The following is a 20,761-nucleotide window of genomic DNA, read 5'->3' on the forward strand; positions in this document are numbered from 1 at the left end:
TATACCATATCAATGGAAATAACGTTTATGGTTGCCCCCCAAAAAAAAGAAAATATTGCAACTTCTTCGCTCCCTCGTAAACATTAATGGCCAGCCTAAGGGTTAAGGGGCAGGGGTCATGGCACCATGGAAACCATAGAAAAGCGACAACAAAGGCGGGAGCAACCTTTGCCACTGACCATCAGTCAGTCAATGACCGTTTCATATGGCAAATAATTGAATTTTTGTTCGTTCGTTCGTCTTTTTCAAAAAGAAAGAGGGCAAGACGTTCTTTTTATATTTGCCAAACGGAGCAGACATTGCGTGTGGGTTGATTTACGAGTTTTCAAATGGCTACCATTGCCGTAGTCGGGTTTTACTATCATAATTTCATAAGCCGTTGAACCAAAGAAATAACGCAAACATTGCCCAGGCGCATGAGTAATAAAAAAATATAATAAATATATAAACAAACCACAGGGCGCAACCCAAACAACATGGCGAAAATTATCTGAGTTTTTATTGTGGTTTTGAATGAGTAGATAGCTTATTTGTTTATCGATTACAAGTTCTCTGTCATTTGAAGATTAAAAAAAAATGTTTTCAAGCTTTATAATCACAATGATTATTTTTCTTAGCATGTATTAATTTAAGCAGACAGCTAATAATGCTTCCTTACTTCCCTTAAAAAAAAACATACCGTATTAATTGATTTAAATACTTTGTTTTCACGATTAAAAGAAAACTATTTTCCTTGTTGTTAGTTTATCGATTTATTTTTGTTTCGATTAAAGGCAACTTGTTATTTGCGTTGGTCAACAGAGCTCAATTATGGTCGTTGAAAAAACAATAACTATTGAATGAAGGAAACCTCTTTACGATGACCAGCTAAATGGGAACAGAACAAGAACAACTTTGTTTGCCCTTGCATATTGTTTGCGTTATCGATTCCCCACCACTCGCCCCCAAGTCAATTCACAATTCGATTGGCGATGGGCAAATGGCGATTGCCGATTGCCGATTGGCCCGGCTGAGTGTATCAAAGTTTATGCTCCTGCATTGGCCTTCAAATTCATTCGCAAACTGGCTGAGACATAAATATTTTATGGCTTTCTAAGCGCACTCCTTCCGACCGAAAACTAGCACTCTGTGGTGTGGGCGAAAAGTCCCAACTTCAGCATGAATTTAATACACTTTCATGTGGGTTCTGGCCAACTGGCCAACTGGCCAACTGGCTGTTGTGGTCGAGATCCTGGTCCTGGTCAGTGTGTTATGGAAACGTGACTGAATTTGGCAAAGATTTGCGCAGCACACAAAATGCTTTGGCCAGAGGACTATGTAATGTAATTGATATGGCGCACATATATAGTATAGTATACTCTATATGTATATTTTCTGGGGGACCTTCACACATATAGTGCTAGTACAGCTGCTAGGCCCGACTCGTATGTATGCAAATAAGTTATGATTTGATTTGTACCATTGCAGTAGATTTATGAGTAGTAAGAGCCGGGCATTACAGCCTGCTCGGCCCTCTTTTTTGGCCCTCGGAACGGTTCGCTTGGGTTCGGGCCCCAGTCCGTTTGCCATTGCCATGTTGTTGCCAATTTGCATAATGGCTCACGAAATGGTATACATGTGTGTGCGTTTTGGCCTGGCCCACATAAGCGTGCTACACATTCTTACATGTGCAAAATTTAAAACACATTTATTAAAATTCACTCCATAAATAACAATCAACGATGATTTCTACAGCCATTAAATGCAAATTCGAATTTCGCCTGGTTATTGTTTCTGCAGAGTAAATACTTCAATTATGTCAAGTAACAATAATAACAATTCGAAGGGAATTTATTGTGATGGGGAGTGCAATTGGAAGCTTTGTGGTTGGAAAAAATATGTTGGGTGTATTAAATTGTTTTGTACAGTAGTTACGTTTGTCACGATTGACAAATCGAGAAAGGTTTTTTCGAAGAAGGAATTCAATAAATTTTATAAGACCTTTGAATTTACCGTTGTTTTGATGACTTTAGGTACTACAGAAATAGATATTCTGGAAATTGTAACCATACAAAAGTGATTTTTAGGTAAACAAATTTCAATAGAAGTTTTCAATTGTAACACCAAGTTTGAATGTGTTTCTCCAGAAATATATTAAAGTCTTTTATTAATACTGATCAATTGAATAAAAAATTAATATATATCACTATAGTTTTGAAAACACTTATAAATATGTCTAAAGGTATGCTACAAGAAAAGCCATAGCCCAATGAGCAATAACGATATTTTGTATTGCATACTTTTCGACACCTTTTCAAGTGTTTACGCAACGACACAATATTCCTAAGAAAAACAAAAATTATTAGAAGCTTCCAGGAAAAAGGGGCAATACAATTGGTATACATTTCAGCAGAAATAAAATATGATTTTACTGAAAAAACTGTGTGGTATTAAAACCAAACATGGCCAGATATCCATACAATGGGGCAGTGAAAACCCACTGAACTATTTACTACTATTTACTAAGGTTTTGAAAACACTTATAAATATGCCTAAAGGTATGCTACAAAAAAATATTCCAATGACCTACAACTGTATTTTTTATTGCATACTTCTCGACACCTTGTCAAGTGTTTACGCAACGCCACAATATTCCTAAGAAAAACAAAAATTATTTGAAGTTTCCAAGAAATAGGGGCATAATAATTGGTATACGTTTCAACAGAAATAAAATATGGTTTCGCTGGAAAAACTGTGTGGTATTAAACCAAACTTGGGCAGATATCCTTGCAATGGGGGAGTGAAAACCCACTGAACTATTTACTACTATTTACTAAGGTTTTGAAAACACTTATAAATATGCCTAAAGGAATGGAACAAAAACAAAATTCCAATGACCTACAACGGTATTTTTATTGCACACCTTTCGACACCTTTACAAGTGTTTACGCAACGCCCCAATATTCCTAAGGAAAACAAAAATTATTAGAAGTTTCCAAGAAATAGGGGCAATATAATTGGTATACATTTCAACAGAAATAAAATATGGTTTCACTGGAAAAACTGTGTGGTATTATAACCAAACTTGGGCATATATCCTTGCAATGGGGGAGTGAAAACCCGCTGAACTATTTACTACTATTTACTATGGATCTGAAAACACTTATCAATATGCCTAAAGATATGCTACAAAAACAATATTCCAATGACCTACAACTGTATTTTTTATTGCATACTTTTCGACACCTTCACAAGTGTTTACGCAACGCCCCAATATTCCTAAGAAAAACCAAAATTATTAGATGTTTCCAAGAAATAGGGGCAATATAATTGGTATACATTTCAGCAGAATATGGTTTCGCTGGAAAAACTGTGTGGTATTAAAACCAAACTTGGCCAGATATCCGTACAATGGGGCAGTGAAAACCCGCTGAACTATTTCGGCCGGGGGTTTGGGTGTGCATCTGCTTATTTTGTTAACCAGCTCAAAGTGGCGCGGCCACAGTGGCTCCTCGGCCACGCCAACGCACTTGACCAACTGTGGAAATGGTAGTTCTGGTACTGGGGAAACTGGTGCTGGCAACTATGCAACTGTGGCACGTGTTGTCGCATTGGCTATGGCAATAAGCAGAACAAACAGCGTGCTCTGCGCTTAAGTAATGCCTCTGCCGCTGGTCCAAGGATAAACTTTTATTTTCCACCCATTCGGCGAGAGTGAGTGTGTGTTTCCCCTCCATTCTTGCCGTGCGGTTTTTGCAGCTTGCAAGGGCCATTATGTGTATCCCCCCTCCCCCCCGTCGGAAAACCCCTTTTAGAAGAAGAACCATCCCCCCGTCGTCGTCGTCAGCACTTTCTTTCTGTGTTACTGGTTTCTGTTTCCCTTTCGTTGCCCGGTTCATTGCTTCGTTTGTTTTGTTTGCCACACGGTCACGTGTTACCTACAGAGTGCAGCGCATAAAGCTCGGGTACTCTTGATAGGAACCCCGTCCTCTGTCCCCGCTGTCCTCGCTATACCATTATACCCCATTTCCCCAACCCCTACTACGTGCTGCATCCGACAAATACAAAATTTAAAACCGCAAAATCCCATAACAAAATGCCAGAGCTGTTGGCGCTTTAACAAGGCCAACGGACAGCGGACAACGGGGCGGATGAGTGTTTAAAAGGGTGTCGGCCCAAATTATCATGGACATTTTTTGGCACATTTGTTGAAATTCAGCCTCAGTCACTGAGCTTTTCATAATTGTCTGTTGTCAACCCGAAAGTGTTGTTGCTCCTCCTGCTCCTCCTACTCCTCCTGCTGCTTTTGGCCACTTATAAATCGCTGGCAGACTCGGCTAATTGGGCAACAAAATGCTGCCCTAGTCGAAATTTAATTGCCTGTCATAACTGGCCAACAACATTTGCATTTGCTATTGTAAATATACATTCTTGCATATATACATATACATTTTCATACCCGGATGCGGATGCGGAATGTGGGTAAATTTTTCAATTAACGTGTTTGCTTTGAGTCCCAGGCTCTCTCGCTTTTTGAATCATTTTTTGTCAAACGCGACAAACAGTTGAAATGTCAACCCCTGACCCCCTCTTTTCTCTCATGTGTGTGTGTGGGTGTTCCTTTAGAGGGGAAAAGAAATTTGCATATTTAAGTGAAATTTACGTTGTGGCTGATGTGAAATGTTTATGACGGATATGTTGGCCGACAAGTGTTGGAATTTATGTACCCTGCGTTGCATACATGCATAAACATTAAGGCAAACACACACACAGTAGTCTGTACATTCAAACAGATAATGTGCACACTTAAAGGGGTTATACTATATATTATATAGGATATGGCGGAGGGATTTCCATTTCGCAAGGCTCTCTAATTAGCATTTTGTGCTCCTTTTAACGAGCCAGTCGAGTTGTCTACCGGAGTGAGGACAAACACATTAGTTGGCACTTAATTAGATCGGATGTCCCCGGAAAGATGGATTCTTTGGACCAATTAAGAAACGAGGGTTTATAATGTGACAAAAACACCAACGATTTATTTTAAATCTGTTGAAAAAAGGAACGTTTTAGCTTTTACAGCTCTTCAAATATAGCAAAGATGAGCAACGTCTTAATAAGGTGATTTGAAATCTTATAAAATGAGCCAAAAAGTATGCAATCATTTATTTTATTCTGGAAATTCAGACTAGTAGAAGGCTACTTAGGGTAATGAATTATTATTATTGTTGTAAAAAAATTACCACAAATTACAGAGCTGGGAAAAATTGTTTTTTCGGAAATTTCTTTAAAAATATAATTTTTTTTGGGTGAAGGTTGTAACTTTAACAGCTCTGCTAATAACAAAGATGAGCAACGTCTTAATATGGTGATTTGAAATCTTATAAAATAAGCCAAAAAGTATGCAATTATATATTTTATTCTACAAAATCAGAGTAGTAGCAAGTTACTCAGCTTAATGATTATAAATATTATTGTAAAGGAATAACCATAAATTACAGAGTTAGGATAATTAGGTTTCTATAACTTTTCTTTAAAAATATTTCTTGCTTTTGGGACCAAAGGGGAATGGAATATATTAAATCTTTATTATGTAACATATGATTTTCCTGTCTGTGCATCTGCTTTTGGCTTTCCCTGGAGCTGCGCTTTCCACCCGCCTTATTTCGCGTAATCGCAATGTTTAGTTTATTTTGCAGCTTCCGTCCGGTTGAGTCAGTCAGCCGTTGAGGGCGCTGATAGAAGCCCGTAGGATGGGTTGCCCCGCCTGTTTGTCTATGCACTTCCTATCGTCTATCGTCGCCCATTGTGCCCCCGTCTGTGGCGCCCCACCCCTAGCGCCTCCGCCCCTGGGCCATCGCCACTGATTTGACAATTCAAATACAATGGATACGGATGCCAGTGGCGCACACAAGTAAATAATGCACAAGCCGGGCTCAATGCTCAATGCTCAATGTGTTGGGCGAAGTCAGTCGATTTCGCAAAACGAGTGTGAGTGAGTGTGGGTGAGCCACGTCTGCAACATTTCAACGAGAAGAATGCAGAATTCCGAATGCAGCCATGCCAATGGGCTAAAAAGACATTCAGTCGGGCTGGGTATGTTCCATATTTCAGATATGCAGCATGCGCAATTCCTTGAAAGCCGCTTAACAGACGGCAAATATGAATTGAAAGTTTAATTAAAAATAAGACGCGGAAATCTATCGAACCATGTCGGACCCAATAAATCACACATATGTAAATAAGCGAGAGGATGGGCGCCCATTATATGGATACTTTATGGAGGTGTTCAGTGGATATTCACGTACATCTCAGCCAAAGAACACTCAAGGCTTGAAAGAACTTAAGTTGCTTCATCTTTCGAGTAATTAAAAAACGAGCTCAATATGGCATTCCTTTTTTTTATTTTTAAGGTGGAAAAAAGGACTAGAACTTTAGACTAAAGTACCCCTTATTTTGGTAGGTTTTCAGTCATAACTCGACCAAACCAAGATGCACAGCGAAAAGGCTTACTGTTTTAAGCAGCTAACAATATAAGCTAACTATCCCCATCACTTTCTGGTAAATCAATTTTTTGATCAAATTTAGCATTTTTATAATTTTTTGCAAAAAATTCCCAAAAATTAAAAAACTTAGATTGGAATGCAATCGATCAGAAATCAAATTACGATCTTGACAAGATATGACAATCCATATTCTGACTTTCTTTCTAGTCTTTTCGGCCGTAATACTACGTTTTTGGGGCGGAAAATAAGGATTAGGAATCATCCGTAATAAAATGTTTACACCTCAAATATAAGATTGTATTTTATTTATTAAATTAAAATTATATACAAATTATTCACCGGGTCAGTGAGTAAAACTGCGTAACAAAAATGAAATTTCGGGATGTAAATCAAATCTCAAGTTAGTTAAAAAACCCTATAATAGTACCTAAAAGTATGCAATTATGCAACTTGAATTTAATTAAAAGGCCACTAGTATTAATAACATAGATGCCTATTAAATATTATATGCAGAAACACTGTCAAGGTTAATCTGTGGGCTATAGCCTGTGCAGCTATTCATTTAAGATAGAGATATATTTGGAATAGATTCCAACACAAAGCAATTCCTAGCCGACTAATTTGCTCATTAGGCTTCGGTCGAGGCTGAGTCATTGGCAGCCCATTACAGGCTGTTAAACACCCTCTCCAAGGCAGACACACCACTACTAACTAACACACACACTCACACACACTCGTGCATGGAGGGTGTGGCATAATTTTGGGAGGCGGCTCACATGCTGAGCGCTAAGAAGAAGCTGGTCCCAAAGTATGAATGACGCTAATGCCTGCTACCAGTCGATGGAGTGGGCTATCCATAGCCACAGACCTCCATCCAGAGTCCCGAGTCCTGGAACTGCTGTCCTGCGAGTGGGCGTTGAGTGGAGTGTGTTGCAGGGTAGCTTAACTTGTCGCAGACGCGTATCTATGACGTCAGCGTGCAGCGAAAACCGCAAATAATTCATCGGCCTTTGTTGGCCTCTTCTCTAGTCTCGTTTTCGGGTTCAATTTTCAGCTTTTCCCGATTGCACAGTGAAAAAATAGCATCAGGGTACTAAACTATATGCCTAAGTTTGATTCTGATCAAACAGTTTGAAATTAAATGGTGATATTATATCATTAAAGATTTTAGTATTGTAGTTCAAGTTCTAAAAATTTTCTGGAGAAATATACTAGTAAACAACTTTTTATTACCTATTCTAATAATCAAGCTTGTTATTAAAAAATTATACTTTTATTATAAAGAGCCACAAATATTCCGAAGGATTTAAAACACTAATTGAAGACTTTTCTTTTTGGAAGATCTATTGTAGTTTTTATGTATTTGGTCTTTCAATTTATCAGATATTTATGCACTTTGTAGTCAATAGTTAAGTATTGAGTTAATAAAGTATTCTTTGATTTCTGAGTTCGCTTATTTGTATAAATTGTGAATAAGGGTAAAAGGAGTGCTATTTAATAGGTTCTAAAATAGAAATCATAGTAGTCATTTCAAAACTAAAGTCTGAATTAAGTGTTATTGTCAGTCCCTGAAAGAAATACTTGTAGATGTAATTTGGTTGACTACAAAATCTTGAACATATTATAACGCAAAATATAATCATATCAATTTACACTTTTTTTCCCCAGTGCATCTGTTTAGAAAGAGCGAGGTGACAGACAGTGCGGGCGAGACAGAAACAGAAACAGAGAGCTAGCGTAAATTTAAATAAATGCTTTGAAGCACACTAAAAGCGATTTATCTTTGTCGATTGTGGATTACGAACATGCCCCGCCCCGCCCCAAACCTCCGCCCCCCCCGCCCCCAATCGCCACAACCCCTGGAAAGAGGGAAAAAAAACATTTTTCATATTGTGTCAGCAAGGAGTCTCTGTGCGTGTGTGTGTGTGTGTTGTCCCTATTTGCGAGTGTGTTTGTGAGTGGGATTGTGCGTCTGTTTGCACAAAGACTTGTCAGTCAACGTGGGAGCAGCTCACCCGAAGCTGGAGGGGATTCGAAGGGGGGGAGGGGAGAAGAGGAGGAGGGGGTTCGGCAGGACCCCAAGGAGCAGCTGCTGCCCTTGCTACCCTTTTGTCTGTCCTGCGGTCCGCCTGTCTGTGTCCTGCTCATCAGGCTTCGTTTTATTGATTAATCGTTTGCTGCTGCTTGATGTGGCACCCCCCCCCCCATCCAGCTCCTTTGGTCACATTAGCGCTCCTTCTGCTTCTTCTTTCGCCTCGAATTGGCCAATTTTGCGCTGCATTGCGCCATTCATTTGCCGAAGAGGAGAGTCCTTTAACCGAAACGAAACTTTCGACAGAACTCAGCCTACATGGCGTATACGCAATATTTCTGAGGGCCAAAAAATGAAAGTTGCGCCTGGTTTTCAAGGGGTTTCTTTGGAGCTAATCAGGAGAGAAAGTTTTATATGGGCTGGCTGCGGGAATGTGAAGTGGATAATGTGACCCAAATGCCGTTTGCTGAGTAAGCGGAGAAACCATACATTTCGGCTTCGATTGTAGCCATTATCAAGACTTTCTTATCTGTACCTCATTGGAATTGGTATACCTTATTAGAATTGGTATACAATTTAAAGTTAAGATCTTTAGGTAATTCCTTTTATATCAAAAAAGGGGACTAAAATGATTAAGAACCTACAAAAAGTCATATTTCTTATTATAATACCTAAGAAATTTTATTTCAAAGCCATATATCATTTAATCTTAAATCTAGATCTGATGGTATACCAATTTTCCAGCATTCATCCACATTAGAAATGAATTTTCCTTAAATCTATCATATTAACAAAAAATGATATGGTCAGAGAACACCCCTTAAAAAGTACCAAAATCTATTTAAAACATATTTATTTGACTTTCTGGCCAACTTCTTCCCAGAATATTTATAAAACCCAGTAGGGAGATCCCATCTAGCCCAGGAATCTCGGCTAAACCAACTTTTGCCTTAATCCACCGTGCACCGCAAAGTGAAATCTATCAATCTGGAGTCCTGGGCCAGCTGCTTCCACGGCTACAACCTCCACTTTCACCCTGGGCAGGATTATAATCTGGAAGATGCGGCGCCCACGCAGAACTCGATAAATTGCTAGATTGCACAAAGTGGCAAGCTGCGAAGGAGGCGGCCAGGACGAGGACGAGGATAACCAGGATAACCGGCAGAAGGAAAGCCAAGCCAAATGCCAATGCAAAAAAAAAAGGTGGAAACAAATGGAGGGGGAAAAAGATTATTGGAACACAGAAAGTTTTTCTCCTGCCTGTCGTCGCACACATGTGTCCAGCCGCAAAGGGGGAGGGGGTGTGTCAGAGGGACGGGGGGGGGGGGAAAGGACATGAAGGACCTCGAGGTGGGAGGATAAAGAAGTGCAAAGCGGACCTAACAAAACGCGGCTATAGTGTAATTCAGCTCAGTGTTGTCAGCTGTCGCCAGGCGACAACAGCAACAAATCGTTTATGGCCCAAACACCTAAGCAAATATGTGGCAGAGAAGAGAGAAAAAGAGAGAGAGAGAGCGTTATCCTGCGGCAGGATATGCATGTCTCTGTGTGTGTGTGTGTGTGCGAAGGCGGCTGTGTGTGATTGGCGTACATAAGTGAGAATGCGTGTAAAGTGTTTGTAATCAATCATTTATGAAATTACGCTACTTCCGCTTTTGACAATTTTCTTTCGCCGACAAAGGATCTCTCCTCTATAGAAAACCAATCCCTATGCCATCACCATCGCCCATAAGCTCCTTCGATGACGTAAGGTTATGTGATATGTGTCTATATGTAAAATGCAAATTTACACACTGCCACCAAGTATATGAAACAAAAATGATGGCGCGGTGATGGGGGGAAGAATAACGAAAATCCTACACATCAAATCGAAATCGAAATCTTCGATGGAAATAGATTATGGCCAGCCAACAATGTTGATGAACAGCAAATACCGATAAAGGTTTTACGCCCACTCAGCAAGCCAATTTGGAAAATATATACAAATACCCAAGCACACACACATCTTGACTAAACAATTGATTCAATTAATCGGAACCCGCAAGAAGCTTGCACTTTGACTCTATTGTTCTCAGGTGAAGTTTAAGTTTCGGTTCTGAGCTGGCTCAGGAGGTCAATGCTTTATTGTGGCTTTGTGCATAATAGAGTTATCTCATAAATATGCATGTGTTTTGGCAGGCTCATCTATTTGCCATTCATTCGTTTGCGACTTAATTGGGTTTTGAGCAAAGTGGCAAATATTTATTGGTCCTTTTGCAGCATTTAATTAAGCCTGCTGATTTTTGATTATCAGCTGGATTTTTGTTTGATTTGGTGGCAAGTAGAAAAAGAGAAATATGCGAAATATGTTATCATTACCTCAATTTTATGATATTAAAATATTAAATATTCAGTAGTTCAAACTATAATATAAAAAATATTTATAATAACTCATTATTAGTATTCTGCAAAATAACTTGCCAACTTTGATAACCACTTTATTGAAGGTTCGAGTAGCAAAGAGCACTTTCCCTCCATCATTATAATATTTCCCCCTCAAAGTGCTGCCCTTAAAAACCATTATGATATCCACAAATATGGCAAAAATAATCGAATTGCCGCAATGATGGGGCCATCAACGACTTCTTGGCTTTCGAGGGGCTCCCAGGATGGGGTGTGCTGCACCCAAAACAGTTTTCCAAACCGCAACTAAGGACACAAAACGTTGCCTTGAGGCTCGGTTCCGGCCAATGGGTTTTCCCTCTGCGGTTGGCCGCAATGTCAAGCCCTTTGCGACTAATTAGTAGAGTTTTGCGGTGCAGAAAGGTGAGTAATCATTAATATAAATATGCATTCCCCCAGGCCAGAGTCGTTTAAATGGTTATTTAAATCCGTTAACTGGACCATGGGTGATAGCGCCGCCCAGTGATACTGATACCAGCAATACTGGCGGGGTTAAGTCCAAACTTTCGTTCGGGCCATGTGCAAAAACGTGTTTTGTACTGGAATCTGGCACTTGGAAAAGAAAAGCCAAGGAACTGAATGCTGAATGGCCAACAAGAGAGAGAAAAAGGACGAGAAAGGCGCGCGCAGTTGAAAATTCAAATGTTTCTGTTGGAAATTCGCACCTATTAGCTGGGGAAAATTAGATTCTGATGCTTAAAATATTATATAATTAAATACTTAGATGATTTATTTATTTATAAATGGAATATGGTTGGTATTTGGTATATTTATTTATTTTTGTGGAATTTTGTAACAAAACATTGGCCTGTTGAAACTTATATAAACTGCGAAAAACTGTGCAGAATCCCCAAAGCCAGGAAAGAGAGAGCGTGTCCTGCTGACACCGCAAGAGAGAGAGAAAGAGGTCCTGGAAAACTCTCGCCAGCTCTCTGCTGACTGATTTCCAGCTGGAGAGAGCCATTTTCGAACTAGAATTATGTTAAGGCTGCTGCTGGTGATGCTCTGCTCTGATTCTCTGTGCTGCTTTCTCCGCTGCCCTTTCTCCAACCCCTTTTCTCTCACCCCCCCCCCCCCCCACCCCCTGCAATCCCTATCCTTCGGTTAGTTTAAAGCCCTTGTTGTTGTTGCCTCTGTGGCTGCACAGCGCATTAAATGTGTGCCACCAGGCGTATGCGTAATTTAAATTTAAATTTGTGTGTGTACATATGTCTGCCCCTAGCACCTGCCACCACCCACCACCCACCTGCCACCTGCACCACCCACCTGAGCCCATCCTCCCCCCACCCCTCCCCATTTCTCCACTCACATCTTGTGTATTTTTGGCCCCAGTTGTTGTTGTTTTGTTGCCGTCTGCTTAGCATTTGCCTCAAGTTTTGTTAATCAGCGCAATTCACATTTCTGTTTTCTGTTTTCAGTTTATTTTTTTTTTTTACTGCCTCCATTCGCCACTGCTCTCTCAGAGATTTTGCAGTATTCAAAAGGTTTTTCCTTTACCCACAGAGACCCTCATTAGCGTAGTCATTGTTTTAGCAGAGCCAGCTTTTCGCCAGCCCCGCCCCTTCGCCCCTTCGCCTTTTTGCCCCCTCAGCCCTTCAGCGATTTCATTTCAGGTTTTCAGGTTAAGGCAAGGAATCTCTGGCCGGCACTCGACGAATAATTACCAATTATATGGAACAGACATCAAATATGCAACCGAAATCTGCAAAATCTGAAAATCTGAAAGTCTGGTGTTGTTATGTGGCCAAAATGGACCAACTGCAGGCGAGCTTAAGTGCCACAAATTAACCGCAAGCGCGAAGTCCTGCGTCCTGCGTCCTGCCATCCTGGCCCATAATTACGAGTCTGAAATATGAATCCTTGGCCGAAGAGTCCTGTCCTGTCCTGACTCGCTTATGGGCCAAAAGCGGCATGAGCCCTCAATGAGTTCTGCACTGAGAGAATAGCCAATGGCTGGGCTGGCCATTTTAAATGCAAAGAGGGTTTTGCTCTGCGAGGATTAGAGCTTACTATTTCTGACAGCCGGTTTGCCTTGGGAGGTCTTCGTTGGGGGAATATGGGGTTGGAGAACCCCTGACAAATAGATAAACTCATAGACCTTAAGAGCTTAGCTCTGGTCCCTTGGTCAAGCACTGAAACAAAAAATGTTTCGGAAATCCACTTTATATTTTAGCCTGTTACTAAAAAAACTAGAACTTTACACATTTCATTTCATATTGATAAGAAAATAAATTAACCATAACTATAAAATAATAACCATAACAAAATAAATACAAGTTATATGGTTAAGTATTTCAAAATATAAATACTAGGCACCAAAAATGGGAGTTTCTTAATTTCGATATCATAAAAATCACTCTTAGAATTATAAAAAACTAACGTAATAAGTAAAAAAGAAAGCTTCTTTTGATCGATTTCATATTCCCGAGTTGAACTAACTATAACTTTATGAAATTGGTAGAAAAACTAGGATTATCTTGCGACTTTAATATACAGTCAAGCTTAAAAAATAACTTTAATTCTCCAATGGAAAATATAACCCTTTCTATAACTGTTATTCCATTTCATTGTCATTAAAATAAAAAATTTAAGGTTATTTTCAGATCAAAAAATAATTCTAAACTAATAATTTTAAGATTTTAAACTTCCCCTTTTTTTCTCCCAGTGCACAACCGCTGTTTTAGGGCCTTTCTCGTTTGGTTTTGTTCTCAGTTTTTCCCTTTTTTCGCAGCTCAACTTTAATAATTAATGAGCAGCTAAAAATGTCACGCGGTGCGGAATGGTTTCGGCCTGGCCCAAAGTGGAAAGCGAATGAGGTTTGGGCTTAATTGGGTTAAAGGGGGTGGTTCGAAATGGGGCGTGCTGAAAGTTCGGGGATTATATGGGTTAAGAGCCCAAGGAGTTTTGAGGGGCGGAAAGTAAGTCAAACAAACTCACCTTGCAATCGTCGCACTGATTGATCAGCGAGTAGACCTGCCGGCAGTCGAAGCGGAAGAGGATCTCGGCCAGCTCGCAGGTGATCCTGTTGGCCAGGTTGTCCACGTCCAGCAGATCGCTGAGGACGCGGAAGCACTCCTGCCGGTCCGAGAGGCTGGCATTCAGGGCCAACGTGTGGAGGGCACTGAAGACGCTCCTCTCGCAGCAGTTGCGCAGCCGCAGCACCCTCAGCCGCTCCAGCAGATGGCCAGGTGACTGGAGGCCGCACAGGTGCTGCGGACTCGACTCGGCGGAATCGCCCAGATATTCAAGGCACTGTTGTTGCTCCTCCTGCTCATCCTGGTGCATTAGGATTGGCTCCTGGGCATGCAGATGGCTGTAGGATAGCGTTGGCTCCGGCACCTCCTCCTCGGTGGTGGTGGTGGTGGTGGAGGACACATCCTCGTCCACGTCCTGGTCGTCGGTGGTGGTGGTGGTGCTGCTGCTACTGCTGGTGCCCGGCGGCAGCGGGGAATTGCTCTCGGTGGCGTCCATCGCGTAGTCCCCACCGCGGCGCAAACGCATCTGGGCTGTCTTAAAGTTTACGAAATACTTGACTTTATTGTTACTGGTGGCACTCCGCTTCGCCTTGGAGGCCGCTGGCCTCAGTTGCTGCTGCTCGGCGCAGGATCGGGGGCAGGTTGGGGGCCCGGGTCCCTCATCGACCCAGGCCATGGGCAGTGTTCCAGCCGAGCACTGACCCTGTGAAGGAAAGAGGGGTGGGAATTGGAGTTTAGTAATCTTGTTTATAGGGGAAAAGTATATTGGAGAAATTGGAGAACATTTCAAAACACAATTCTTTAGTTAAAAAAGGACACACCATTCACTATCTATATTTTTGGAACTATACTATATTTTAAAATTTTATACTATTTCAAAATTGTTTCCAGGGAAAGAGGTATTGTAGTTATAATTCAATAATAACGATTGTTTCTTGAAATATTGTAAGGGTAATCCGGAATCTTTGGATGTCAGGCAAAAATAATATCCTTTAGTAAAATGGAATACACAATCCTTCATGTTCCTAAGAACAGTATCTTGAAACCCACCTATAGATGTATTTCCTAACAATTTAATAATACTTAAAACTACAAGCCAGAGAAAATGGAGTTGAAATCAAATTTTAGTACTAGTATTCTTTTGGTAAAATAAATCTGTAAATATTACTTATAATCGACCATCTCCCTAAGAACTTAATCTTTAAAATCATATACTTTCCACCATTTAAAATAATGATAACATCTATATCTCAGCTTACCACTTAGAAGACACCGCATATGAAAATGACATAAAAGAGACAGTAAATTCGGAATAATAAAATTTTAAGATCTAGAAAACGACTTATTTAAGAGCTTGCAACCAAGATTTAAGACTGACAATTGAAGAGAACACTTAACCAGAGATTTGCAGACTAGATTTTATACGGCATTTAATCTTTTAGTGGGAACGAGCTAAGCAGATACTAAAGATAACCTTAGGCTTAAAATAGTTTTTAAGCATGATTCGATATTAAAAGAACTGATATCGCAACCAGTTGTGAAAAGTAATCTTTACAGCAAGTTCATTCATATTTATTGGAATCCCCCATTCCTAACACCGCTTTTCCCTCCATCAATTAACTGTCTTGTGTGATTTAAAAATTAAACCAACCGACTGTGATAGCCAGGCAAACACAAAGGCCACCCAACAACCACCCACCCACACACACTCACAAGGGAAAACCAAACCAACGGGGAGCAACAACAATATGCAGCAGGAAAAACAAAAAGCACACTGGTATATTGGAAAAGTTTTGCTCGGCTAACAACAACAGCAAAAGTCATAAAAAATGCAAAAAACACAAAAAAAACAAGTAAATAGAAGCCAAAGCAGCGAACAGCGAAAAAAAAAAACAGGAGCATTGAGTGCATAAAGAGCTGATGTTTTTTGTTATTAAAATGACCGCACTTCGTTGGAATTTTCCACATGCTTGCATAAAACTCAAGGCGGTGGGCAAAGCTGGGGGGGGGGCTTTGTCGGAAAAGTGGGCGGGAAAAGCGAGAACGCGTGGCTGCAGAGTTTCCGTAGAACACTTTACGGCATTTACTATCAATATTGGAGAACTCCTGCAGCAGGCAAAAAAAACAGGAGCTCTGCGAAGTTGCAGCGGGAGCTTAAAACCTTTCGCGATTTAATCGTTTTCCGGTTATAGCATGAATATTTATGAGCCAGGCAGGAAAAATTATTTTATCCCGATTGTTGGCATCCGCCTCATATTGCACATCCGATAAAGATGCTTTTTATGGCCTGCAGCGAATAAGCTTCGTATTATTCAATTTAAGGTGATGCCAAGGTGCTTTACTGCAATTTTCATTCTAATCCAAATGGATTATTGCGGGATCATTTTATTTCTGAATCCATATTTTATTATACCTTGGGTTATCAAATTTTGTCTGTTTTTTTTGTAAGTAGGAATTCCAATATCAGTCTAGGGTTTTTTGACAATTGCTTAACTTCGACTGAGGTACTTGCTGGATTTATTTTATAAGTTCTATATACCCATAAATTTATAAAATGCTATTAAACTGTAGAACATATTTTCTCTATGTTGTCAGGGATTTTTAAAATAAAACAAGTCAGCTAGTCAAAAAAAAATCAACACAGAGAAAATTCTGACGTTCTCATCTGAGTTGAAAATGTTCTTTAAAATAGAACGACATTTTTAAGTTGAAAATGTTTTTTTTTGGCTCGATTCAAGTTGAATTGGCGGTATTTATGTACATTGTATATCTCAACAAATAAACTATTAGTTCAGGCCGTAATTCTTATCAAAAAGTTGTTAAATAAACTCAATTTAACTTCTCTCTTCTCACCGTTTCGTGTAAAGTGTACTTACACGGTTTTTAAGAACGAATGTTCTCAATTCAAGAACAATTTTCTTGGATATTTCTCTCTATGAAGTTGTATAAGGTCTTAAATAAATGTCATATGGTCTATAGAATATTATGCAACGAGCAAGAAAACATACCTCTCTTATTGCAAAACTGTTGATATATACGTTTCATTTAATTGATAATTGGATATGAATTAAATTCCCGAAAGCAAACCATCCAATTGGAAAGGTCAAACACAGCCGTTGGTGTAAGCTTCTTAGTGAAATTTTAAACATCGGTTTAAGTCCGAATAATCCGACTACTCGTGGGTTGAACAATACCAGCATTATTCCCTGGAGTATGCACCGGAAATTCCTTCTTTTTTTTTTTGTTTTTTTATTATTGCCAAGCTGAGAACAAATTCAGAGTCGGAATCAGAATGACCCTTTGAACTTTGGGGCCGTGAGTAATATGCAACAATCAACAACTCTCAATTGCTGCGTGTCCTGTGCGCCGAGCTCTGTGTTCGGTATGTCCTGTGTGCCCTTTTCCCCCCGATTTTCCCCATCTTTTCCCCCTTTTTCATCCCACACCCCTGCTCAATCGTTTTCCATGTTCCCGGGGCAATAACAATAAGCAGCAAAGAATTTCACTTGCAATACGCACAAATATGCCCAGGCCGTGGGGCTCGAAGGGAGGTGGTCTTAACTCAAATGAAAAATCATACAAAAGGGAAACTAATACAGCAAAGCCCCCACACACACACACACACACACTCGCACATGCTGACACAGGACATATATACATATACCCGTTGAGAAGGACGAGCACGTGTACGGGCGGCCATTGTTGATTTAATGGCAGACCAGCTGCGGCCCAATGCACAACAATGCGGCTTGGGGTAGCAAAAGGGGGGGAATTGTACTGGTACCGGGGTATAAAAAATAAAGATAAATCCTTCAATTCGCAGCAGGCAAAATAAGAAATTACAGTTCCTGTCCGGGGGCGGATGTCCTGGAAGTCCTCCAACCCCCCGCTACCAGTTGGGTAACTTTGAAAACTTTCCAATTTCAGCTCGATTGCCAAGTTGGTAATGAGCTGCTATCCACTAAAACCGGGTTAATAATTCATTTAAGCCTTTTCCGAGGGGGCACTCTCCACATTTAAGACTTAGGTATCCCTCCTTTAATTGGTATTCCCATGAATTTTGTAAGCCCTTCGATGGCACAACAAAATATCCCACATCCGACAGACCGTTCTTAATATTTCCTGACTCGAAAGTGTTAAAATCCATTGCCATAATTGTCTTACCATTTTCGGTTGCATATAGAGCATATCGAATGCAGTCAGCCGGCCAGTCAGTGAGGGCTACATGAAATATTCATAACTGGTTGGGGGGAGTGGTAGAGGGGCTGGGGGAAATTGCAACAGGAATTCCAATGGCCAATGGCCAATGGCCAAGGACTCCTGGCTAGATGCTGAAACATTCATGTGTGCAGGACACTCGGCAGCTGTCTGTAACCCTCTGTCTCAGTCTCCGTCTCTGTGGCGGGTTGAAGTGTTCTTATGCAAGTTGTCATTAACTTTGCTGTGGACCTGAAACTGAAACTGAGTCTGACTGACAGCCAGATGGCTTTGGACTTTGGACCTGCCACTCAAAATACCATATTATAAAAGCAATTATGGTGATTTAAAAATGTGATTAAGCAAGAAAGACAGATACATAACAGGGAGTTTTGTTTAAATCTGAAAGTTTCTTGTATAAATCCGAAAAACGGATTTTCTTTTTTCATTGCATACTTTCAAGCGTCAATCAAAATGATTTTAAACCTTAAGAATTTTCTAAACCTCAATAGATAAACTAAACACCATTGATTTGTAAAATTATGCAGTAATACATTTTAAATCCGGAAGATGTAAGGATTCTCTTTGACAAGCTGAATTCCATTTTTCATTGCATACTTTCAGGTTCCTTAGAAAGTGATTTCAAATCGGTATACATTTTTATGAAACGCAATAGATAAAGGAATTCCCATTGATATGTAAAACTAAGCAGCAATATATGTTACACCCAAAAATCCTAGAGACTCATTTTCTATACCTCAATACATTAACTAAATACCATTGATTTGTAAAATTATCCAGCAATAAATTTAAAGTCCGGAAGACTTAAGATTCTCTATTTCAATTTTTCAGTGCGTACTTTTAGGTTCCTTAGAAAGTGATTTCAACTCGGTATACATTTTTATGGAACCCAATAGATAAAGGAATTTCCATTGATATGTAAAATTATACAGCAATATAATTTAGACCAGAAAATCCTAGGGACTCATTAGTAATAAGTTATTACCAAAAATAACTTTTATTATTTTGTTGCCTACTTTTAGGCGCCCCAAAAAATGATTTCAAAAACCTTAATATTTCTGTGATTTCTAAACCTTAAATATATATAACATTTTCCACTAATACCACATAATGCCGCATTTCTTTCCGTGTACCCACTCCCTGGGACATTGCACACGCCCAAGGAAAACAGAATGGGGGGCGCAAAAACTCAAACAATGCCGGCATAATGGAGTATGCATTATGGCTAATGGCACACGCCTACAACTACACATCTGTGCCCTCTGTAGATAGCCGGGGATGTCCTTTGTGGCTGCGATCCTTTGTGCAGGTTGCGAGCCAGCGAGGGCCACAATGTCTAATAAGCCGAGGTCCTAAATGCTTAGACAATGAAAATGGACTCGGCCTCCCCCCCCACCTCCTCGGAACAATGTCAGTTGCAGGGACAAGCCGGGGTTGCAGGGTCTTTGGGGTCCGAGGAGGAGCCAGAGGCCTCTGGCCACTTGACCCATGACACCATGTCAGCTTAAGCTCAGGCGACAATCTCTGATGGAAGTGTGACATGGCACTGGTTAACCCCTAAATGCCCCAAGAAATTAATGCCTTGATTAGTTGTGCAAGCGAAATATTATTCAAAACTTTTGCCAAGTGCCCGGGGGGCAATTGAAATCCGTCAGAGCCTTCTCGGAATATGCGGCAGGAATAGGAATGTCAACTTCTGAGGCCAGAAAGGGAAAAGCCCAAAGTGCACTTGAGCTAAACACCAGCAGTTGCAGCTGCAGCTGCAGCAGCAACATGCAACATGCAACTACAATGGCAAACGGCAAACGGAACCGACAACACTTTAAATGTTACAGCTTAACCTCGACGGGCAATTCAAACAATGTCCTAGCTCACACACACCAGCACACACATCCTGATAGGGACACACTGCATGTGTATGTCAAATTTTAACGCCTGTCAACAATGCAGGCGGGAAAAAAATGCAGCGGCAATGGAAACGACAACAACAGCCCAAGAACATGTCGCAAGCAGCACTCAAATTTTCAAATGCATGCATGCAAATGTGTGGGTTAGCGATACCCTTCCGAGAAAGGATATTACTGGGACTCGAATGTGCCATTTCCCGGAACTCAGAGCTTGTTTGGTTATAATGCTTGTGTAACTGGGGCCAGCACTGGAAATCATTACGGGATTTCCGAAGAACGATTGTTAAAAATGTAGCTTCCAAGTACCGGAAAACCAAAATCAAACATCTATTATATTTTATCAACCTTCAGAGACTCCATTTCTAACCAACTTCCTTTAATAAGAATTTAGGTAAGACTATGCATATTATTTTGACAACATCAATCTTAAAGATTTCTTGTATACCTAAACCTTTTGGAATATACATAAATCCTGAAACAGATTCCTAATCAAATATGTTATATGTTTTTGAAACTCACAATATTCATTGATTAAATCCTTTTGGTTCCAGATACAACCACGCAGTTATCAAAACCCTATTGTCTTTCAAATGTTATATCTGTTATATGACTTTTTGCAAATCTACTTGTATTGATAGTGTGTAGTATCGTGTTTCCAGCACTTGTACAATGTACATATCCCCCATAGAGGTATCAGATATTCGT

General features: G+C 40.2%; 1 protein-coding gene across 2 annotated transcripts in view; it reads right to left on the minus strand.

The window, feature by feature from the left end:
• Window positions 1–20,761, minus strand: part of LOC119549569 — a 42,891-nt gene that overhangs the window by 10,415 nt on the left and 11,715 nt on the right. For both annotated transcript variants that reach the window (XM_037857721.1, XM_037857722.1), the window contains exon 3: window positions 13,894–14,634. In XM_037857721.1, coding sequence (XP_037713649.1) covers window positions 13,894–14,634 — 741 coding nt within the window. The remainder of the gene's footprint in view (window positions 1–13,893; window positions 14,635–20,761) is intronic.

The sequence above is a fragment of the Drosophila subpulchrella genome, chromosome 2R (genome assembly GCF_014743375.2).
Source record: "Drosophila subpulchrella strain 33 F10 #4 breed RU33 chromosome 2R, RU_Dsub_v1.1 Primary Assembly, whole genome shotgun sequence".
NCBI classification, from domain to species: Eukaryota; Metazoa; Arthropoda; class Insecta; order Diptera; family Drosophilidae; genus Drosophila; species Drosophila subpulchrella.